The 8,231-nt window shown below is 48.9% G+C and overlaps 3 protein-coding genes across 3 annotated transcripts; 1 reads left to right on the forward strand and 2 right to left on the reverse strand.

Annotated features, from left to right (window-relative positions):
* Positions 1–657: 657 nt before the first annotated feature.
* On the reverse strand, positions 658–1,649 carry VTN00DRAFT_9902 (uncharacterized protein; the record flags this gene model as incomplete). Its single annotated transcript, XM_069436909.1, has 2 exons — positions 658–964; positions 1,063–1,649. 2 exons carry the CDS (start codon positions 1,647–1,649, stop codon positions 658–660), a joined length of 894 nt encoding a protein of 297 aa, XP_069284501.1.
* A 1,694-nt stretch (positions 1,650–3,343) lies between these two features.
* On the forward strand, positions 3,344–4,840 carry VTN00DRAFT_9903 (uncharacterized protein; the record flags this gene model as incomplete). Its single annotated transcript, XM_069436910.1, has 1 exon — positions 3,344–4,840. The coding sequence occupies one exon, from the start codon at positions 3,344–3,346 to the stop codon at positions 4,838–4,840; it is 1,497 nt and encodes a 498-aa protein (XP_069284502.1).
* A 1,586-nt stretch (positions 4,841–6,426) lies between these two features.
* On the reverse strand, positions 6,427–8,009 carry VTN00DRAFT_9904 (uncharacterized protein; the record flags this gene model as incomplete). Its single annotated transcript, XM_069436911.1, has 9 exons — positions 6,427–6,565; positions 6,625–6,651; positions 6,721–6,799; positions 6,862–6,983; positions 7,044–7,155; positions 7,222–7,370; positions 7,434–7,507; positions 7,592–7,791; positions 7,859–8,009. The coding sequence occupies 9 exons, from the start codon at positions 8,007–8,009 to the stop codon at positions 6,427–6,429; spliced, it is 1,053 nt and encodes a 350-aa protein (XP_069284503.1).
* Positions 8,010–8,231: the final 222 nt, after the last annotated feature.

An 8,231-nucleotide genomic window follows, 5' to 3' on the forward strand; every position in this document is an offset into this window, starting at 1 on the left:
TGTACATTAGGCAGGTAGCATTCTACTTTCTGATATCCACCTAGTGGCGATAAAAGGAAAAAGAAAAGGATACTCAAATGAAAAAAAGGGCAAAAAATTAGCAAAAAGAAAGAGTCATTTTCATACATGAAACATGTATCGATACTCAGCCTGTTAGTTTTCAGACTACGTCCGCAAGCCAGCATTGCCCATTGTATATTGCATGATGATATGCAGGGTGTGGAGATCTCTCAGGCAACTTGCGGAGAGGCGTATACGTGCTTGTGCAGTTACGAGAAATAACCCCACCAACACGACAGCTTCGATAATCAGTGCAGGGTCCCTTTTTTTTTCCCCACTTCCCCCCCCCAGTATTTCCACTGGTAGGTCTATCGATTGCCGCAAAGAGTAACACTGCTTACTTCCCTTGTACACCTTGCAGACATTGAAGACAGATAGTCGTACAGTACCACATATACCATGGCATTTTCATCATTTTTTCCGCTGGAAGTCTCGACCTAGGAGACAAGAGAAAAAAAATACTAGAAACAAATCGACCAAGACAGGATTTTTTTTCCAAGCCCATGCTCTAGCACTGCTTCAAGTCCCAATTTCTGGTTGAGAGGATAAACCCTAATTTTAACACCACTCTCCACACAACTCGACGGGTACAGATTTTCAATCGTCCCGTCTGCTAACATTCTGCATCTCTCGATTTGCCTGCAAACTCTTTTCGATAGCTGTTGCGACGGTATCCGGAAACTGATGTCTCGCCATATGGCTAATGGCCTTTTCGGTGCTTCCGCCGGGCACGCAGACTTCCTCCCGCAGCCTGTGGATCGGTTTCCCGGCGTCCCTAGCCAAGAAGCCAGCTCCTATGCACGATTGGACGACCAGTGACTGGGCGATCTCGGGGGAGAGGTTATGGGACGCTGCCGCGGAAATGATGGACTCGATGAGATAGTAGAAGTGAGCCGGAGCGGAGCTGTTTGACCAAAGAGGATTAATACAACAAGGAAAATTCGTGGCTAAGGGGTCTTGACTAATTTCCAATGTGGAGCAAAATTGTGTGTCCCAACTTACCCCGAGATGGCGGCCACCACGTCAAGCTGAGACTCCTCGGAGAGGATACAGACCGCGGGCGAGACCTCTCGAAGAACAAACGCAACCGACTCCACCCGCTTGTGGGCGTCGCTGCTCGGGAACAAACCGGTGGCTCCCTGGCAACATGCCACGGGGGTATTCGGCATAGATCTCACAATTGGCGTGTCCTTGGGCAGCCAGCTCTGAAGCTGTTTGACCGAGATCCCGGGACACATGGTCACGACCGTTGGCCGCGCGTCTGCATCCAATGTCTTGATGACGGGTGCTAGCTGGAGAGCAACATCGGGCACGTCCGCGGGACGGGTGCAAATGAAGAGGATATGCGCACCCAAGTGCTGCGTGTTCTCCCGGCTCCAGATCGCTGGATCCAGGTTGTCTGTGGTGACAAACGCTGAAGGATATTGCTCCTTTAGTGCGTTGGCATGTGCGGACCGGCGGGCGGTGATCGAGATTGAACATCGGTCTTTCCAAGCGCTCGTTGAATAGATGCCACTGATTAGAGCCTGGGCGAGATGACCACCGCCAATGAAGGTGAGGCGACTCGGGATCAATGTTGTGGGTTCCATGGAGGCGGTACGGTGCCGGGCAGTTGATAGATACAGTGAATGGGTAAGTGTCTCTGCGATATGGCTGGGTCTTGGAGACGAGAACCTTCCAGAGTCGAAGTTTCAATTTATAGGGACGATTGGGTGCTTAGTCTACCTATCATTAATCGCACGAGCAATGTCACCATCAGCAGTACCAAGGATATGATGAATAGCCAAGCGGTGATGCAGGTCAATAATGCTACTCGTCCTTCCAGGTACACATAGCAACTGATCCTCTCCAGCCCTTCTGTTCCGGACAAGCATACAGGAGCGTTCTGGACGGTCCACCCTACCCGAACAAGAAAGAAGCTTGAACTGCAAAAAGGAAACGGGAAAAGGACAAAGACGCGAGCACTTCTCTTGGATGTTGGTTGGTTGAACCCAAACAGCAGTTTCTAGCATTAATCCAGCTGTATCTTTTCTGCATCTGAGTTGTGGCTGGCTGAATATGTGGACAGGCCTACAGTTCAGATGGAGAAAGGTAGACTGTCATCATTCTTCGTATACAAAAGTTAAAAAAATGGGGGAAGAAGATCTTAGCTAGATGCAAAACCACGGCTCACCTCGTGTCAGAGCACGTTTGATGATGCGCTGGTCGCGAACAGAGCAGCGTGGCGGCCCGCTCCGCCGGCTCACGCTAACACCAGTGGGTTGGATCGAGTCTAAACCTTCATTGAAGATCTACACAGTAATGAAGATCGTTTCTAACTGGGGTTAGATTCTTACCGAAGTGGGTAATATAACCTTTGTCGCTTGGGCGGATTTAAAATATCATAGCCTTACAGTAGTAAGTGCAGGTTGGATTAGGTAAGAAAGAGGGAAGATCTTTCTCTTGAAGCAGTGCCATAGGGCCGTCACATAGCATCCATGCACGTTGCCGCTTGCAGCCAGCGCTTCGTGAAACCGTAACATGCGCCCCACGGCTTGATATCGATCAAGCTATCGTGTCATGTCTGCCGAACGTGATAGATCACCCCTGTGGCTGGCTGAGTCTGGAGGGTTACCTAATTCGGCATCTGACTTTGTCAAATTTGAGGTCCCTTCTGCAAACAAAAGCCCAGGTCCATTCAAGGACCACCTACGCGAGTCTTCTTCTCCACTATACAGTCGGTTGCTGTATCCTTCGGCACCCCGTCCCCCCCACCGTCCAAGCCATCCACCTTGCCACTTTTGCTACATTTTGATCTGTATATGACCTATGCTAGTGTCTGGGTACCGTCCAATGACTTCAAAATCATGGGGTTATAGAATAGCAGACAGTAGGTAGCAGGGGAGGCGGCGCTGAAAGGTATGGATACCAAGTACTATAATCTCTCTCTCTTAGGACAGTTGTGCTGCGAGGCAAAAGTAGCGACCCGGGAGAATGTTGATCAATGGATATAGGCTGGCTTCAGACAAGCCGTGCCTCTCAGCCACCCCTGATTCCCAAGATAAGCTTTGTCTACATGCCGTTGAAAGAGTCGCGTCATCAACCACTCACCCCCTCAGATCTGACCGTCCGAAGTTAGAACACACAGACACACAAAAGAAAAGAGACAAAATGACTCCCAATCTTTCCTTTCCCTTTCCCCCGCTTTTTTAGTGTATATATACGGCCCCATTTTCTCGCCTCCTTCAGAACTTTGGGGTCCTATACTGCGCCATTGGATATGGAATCTGTCGGAGAAGCGACGATGACGAACACGATGGACGAGAAGCATCATCGTGGGTCCAATCCAGATTATCCGGAAGTTGGATCAGTGCATGAGAAACGCAATTTTGGAGTCTTCAGCGTGCTGGGAATTGGGTATTCCATCTGCAACACTCCCTTGTCGACCCTGATCTCGCTGGGCATCGGCATCGGGAGCGGCGGTCCCGTCATCTACATTTGGGGTATGATTATCATGGCTCTGGTCGCGTTCTGCATTGCCATCAGTCTCTCGGAGCTGAGCTCTGCATATCCCAGCGCCGGCGGCCAGTATGTCTGGGTTGCGAAGCTGGCGCCGCGTCGAATCCGCCGCGTCGCCTCCTACATCACGGGATATCTGGGCTGGGCGGGAGCTGTGTGCACTTGCGCCTCAATCACATTGGGCCTCGCGCAAATGATCATCGGCATGATCATCTTACGAAACCCGGAGTTCGTCTATTCGCCGTGGATGGGGTTCGTCGCATACGAGTGTGCCAACATCGTCATCTTCTCACTTAACCTGATCGAACGCTTCCTGCCAACCATCAGCCGCGCGAGTCTCTACTACTCAGTGACGACTTTCGTCATCATCTTCATCAGCATCCTCGCCGCCTCGAAGAGCAAGCAGTCCGCCGACTTTGTCTTCACCGGCTATGTCAACCTCTCTGGGTGGGAAAACCGGGGCATCACCCTACTGACGGGGGTACTCGGTGTAAACTGGGGCTTCTCCTGTCTCGACGCGTGCACGCACATGGCTGAGGAAATCCCCGATCCCAGACGAAACATCCCCAAGTCCCTGCTGGGGACCGTCGTAGTGGGTATCTCGACCGCGCTGCCCCTGTGCATTGTGATCCTGTTCTGCTTGACCGACATCACGGCGCTGATGAACACGCCGACCATGACCCCGTCGCTGCAGCTGTTTGTCCAGGCCTTCAATGGTACCGCAGGCGCCATCGCATTGCAGTCCTTGATGGTCGTCGCAGTGGTGGGCTCGATCTTCGGCATTCATACTTGGCAATCTCGGATTGCCTGGTCCTTTGCCAGGGACAATGGATTCCCATTCAGTCGATACATTGGAGCGATTGCTCCTGCGCCATTTGAAACCCCGATTTGGGCTCATGCCTGGTGCTGCATGTGGGTTGCACTCCTGGGATGCCTCTATCTGGGGTCCATCGTTGCTTTCAATTCGTTCGTCAGCGGTGGCCTCCTCTTTCAATACCTGACGTATTCCCTCTGCGTCCTCTCCCTGCTGGCGCATGGAAGGAAAAATGTCGAGCACGGCCCGTTCTGGCTTCCTCGCATTGGCTTGATTGCTAACCTCGTTGTGCTGGCCTGGACCGTGATTGCCACTGTCTTCTATTCCTTCCCATCATTCTACCCCGTCCAACCGAACACTATGAACTATGTATCCTGTGTGCTGGTAGGTGGGGTCCTTCTGGCGTGGTTCAACTGGGCTGTTCATGGGAGAAAATACTACATGATCGGGGACTCCGAATTGGAGTAAGAAATTTCCTTTCTGTCATTTTCTCTTTTCCTTTAGTCCCGCATGGTGTTCAAGTGTCTAGTGTCGCGATTTTAGCCTTTCAATTTAGATCATTCAGTTGTTCGACACCGAGTCGATTTTCCCTCGATAGGGTTTAGCGGCGGATCATCAGCTCCCCATCCTCTCGAACGACAGATCTGATCTGAAGCCACGTACTACTGTACGTGTTCATGCAAAGTACAGATCAGAGAGAAAAGAGAAGCCGTGACGCAAGCCACAGCTGGATCTGACATTCTGTGTCTGTGCACTGCACTACTATATATGAAATCATAGGTAGGGCTCCAGGTGCGTAGCAAAAGCTCAAGTCACTCCACATGGAACTCCACATGAGCAAATTATAATCAATTTTCATATTATGTGTACAGTACATACTACATACATGCATACAGTACTATACTACACTATACTATACTAAATAGGTAGCAAGCTACTAACTAGGTATAACTACTCCGCTCGTGCAAAGTGCGCAAAGTTACAACAGCTGTATTTAACCTTCCTTTTTATTTTTTTCAAGACTCAAGAAGACCCAAAAGGCATGTTTCACAACCTGCAGCCTAAAAAACATCATGCATATGCATATGCATAGTCAAGAAAACAAAAAAAGAGCATATGTCATATGTCTCAATTCATTTGCTTGTTCGCTTGTTTCTTAATTTTAGGATCCGACCAATAACTACAGAGTACTTACTGTAAGTCTGTAACACAAGCCCCCTTCTCCCTCCCCCCCGCACACACTCCACTCAACTCCACTTGGTCATAGATAGTTAGATAGGTTCATGCAAGCATCAATTTTTATGACATGTTAGCCTACCTAACCTAACCTGTAGGGTAAAACGTAAAAGAAAAAAAATGCCAGCCAGCCTTGAAAAGAATCCCGCTATATGGTCACACTTACTCGGTCGGAAGGAAAATATTTCCAATTTAAGGTTTTCCGTCATTTTGGTCAACCCTTGTCCATGTCCTCTTCCCAGGTCCCTGGTCCAATTCTGCAGGGGTATGTGGTCGATGCTTTGACCTGCTAAGAAGTACATTAGGTTAGGTAGGAGGTTGCCAGACTCTTGTGGATTGGGTTAGGATGGGGTTTTGCGCGGGTTGGGTTAACGAACTCTATTGCCGAGGAGAGTAGGAGCATTATAATGAAGATTCCCAGGGGGAAAGAAAAAAAAGACAGCTGACTGATAGTAATTGTAATACGGTCTGTCTGTAGAAGCTTTGGTATTGTATTATGTCCCAAAAAGTTGTGAGAGACCTTTTTACTTTTACTAGGCAACACGAAAAAAAAAGAGACATAGAGTGAGAGAATGTTATAGCAACTAGCACAATCATGATTGATCGACTTCATAAATTGATTCATTTCAGTAGCTAGCTAGCTAGCATCATAATTCGCATGACAGGGAGGGAACGGAAGATGGAAACGAAGCCCAGCAACGAAAAGAATGAAAAAGAATCAAAGAAACGAAGGCGTCGTTCGATTTTGATCCCAGCGGCATACATCATCAGCATTTTTTTCCACTGCCTCCCTCCCCTTCCTTCCTAGAAATCGTTTCTTAAGATCCATTCAGCGGAGCCTTGCTGCTGACCTTTTCGGCATTGAGAGCGGTTTTGCGCGAAACGGAATTCGGGTCGATGTAGGGTTTGTTGCCGATTGAGACTGCACGGAGGGCAAGTCTCTCCCCGACAAAGTCACTATAAAGGAAGATGTTAGCGGTGTTTCGCGTCTGAACGGAGGGGTTGTGATTTTTTACCTAGTTATGTTATGGAACACAGAACGGCTAAGGCCGGTTTTTGTCAGTACAGGCTAGGTATCTATCGTTGGTCCAAAAGGGCGGTCAATAACTCACTTGTCCCAGATGGCAACATCGTTAGGGCTCCATTTGTGTCTGATTTGCAGGTCGTGGTTGTCGGTGATGATGCGAAGGACTATTTTTTCTTGTGTTAGAACAAATCTTTGGAACAGCTCAAGGTGGGCAAGGGCTACTCACAGTAGGCTTGTATGAGTTGACTCTCATAATCCGTGACGTCGTTGATGCCACCGAATTGGACCTGGTATCCCAGACCGTAAAGGGCTTTCCACCCAGTCACAGGGTTTGTTTGCACGACAGGGCTTTTTTCCTTCTGTCAGTATGTTGTTTCTCAAGCCATTTCCGGGAAAAATAAAACGTACTGGACAGCTCGTAGCGTAGTGCCTACATTTTCGGGCGATCCTCTCTCTTCGCTTCGGAATTTCAGACCTTTCGATTCTAGGTAGGAACAGAAGGTTGGGTCGCCATGGGAAGCTGCAGTTGAAACCCCAAGGTTAGTGCTTCTTCTCTTCTCTCTCTCTCTTTTTTTGGGAACAATACCAGTCAAGGTCTCCGCAAACTTCTGCCAGGGCTCAGAAAGTCGGTCATAGGCTTCGTAGGCCGACGCCCAAACTGTATCGCCACCGCTCTTCGGAGTCTTAATCATCTTAAAGCCAGTGTAGTCCGCTGGAACGTTCTCGAACGATTCGCTGTAGTGTCATGGTCAGCGAATACATTCTCAATATATCCCGATCGATCTTTGTGCGCCATACTCGGAATGCCACCCACGGCTAGCAAATTTCTTGTCCCTGGGGTCCAAGAAGTTATCGAAGATCTTTTCATTGTTCTGAAAGTCCACCAGAATTTAAAATGTCAGTGTGTGTGCCGTGCTGAGCTGGAAGGGTGGGGAATGGGAAGGTTAAAAACTGACGATGCTAGACACAGCGTAGATTTCAGGGTCAAGCGCTTCCGGAATGCCCAGATGAGTGTTGTTTTCGCTGGCAAACTCATCCTTATGCAAGCGAGACGTCTTGGGCTTGCCAGTCAGCTCGCCACACTTTTGCATGAGGACCTTAAAGTCCGCCATGTTTATATCTTGGTTACGGAAGAGGAGCACTCCACGCTCAGAGGCTGGTAGTTCAGAAAAATCACATGTGAGAATGTGTATCCAACTCCTTCTTCTGCCAGTCTCACGTACCTGTGATTGCAAGATCTCTGATTTTAGCATCATCCTTCACGATTTCCGACAGTTGAAGATCGGGATATTCTCTCCCCAGCAATGGGGTGACTTCCTCAAATTGGTAGCCGTCCAAGGCACCAGAAACCTTCATAGGAGCTCGGTATGTCATGGTGATATGACGAGGGGCAGTAGCACTTTTCGTAGTTTGAAAAGGGGTGATTGTATGAAGATGAGAGTTGAAGATGTCGCTAGGCAGTGTGGCTTTTAATATATAGTTGGTTTCTCTTGAATTGAAAACGGAGAGGTCAAAAGACGAAGAAAGTGGATAGCATCGGTGATAAGAATCTAGTTAACGGATTTCTTCCTTTTGACTTAGCCCGACGGTCAATCC

Source organism: Thermoascus crustaceus, assembly GCF_041956765.1.
Source record: "Thermoascus crustaceus strain CBS 181.67 unplaced genomic scaffold VTN00scaffold_8, whole genome shotgun sequence".
In the NCBI taxonomy this organism is placed as follows: domain Eukaryota; kingdom Fungi; phylum Ascomycota; class Eurotiomycetes; order Eurotiales; family Thermoascaceae; genus Thermoascus; species Thermoascus crustaceus.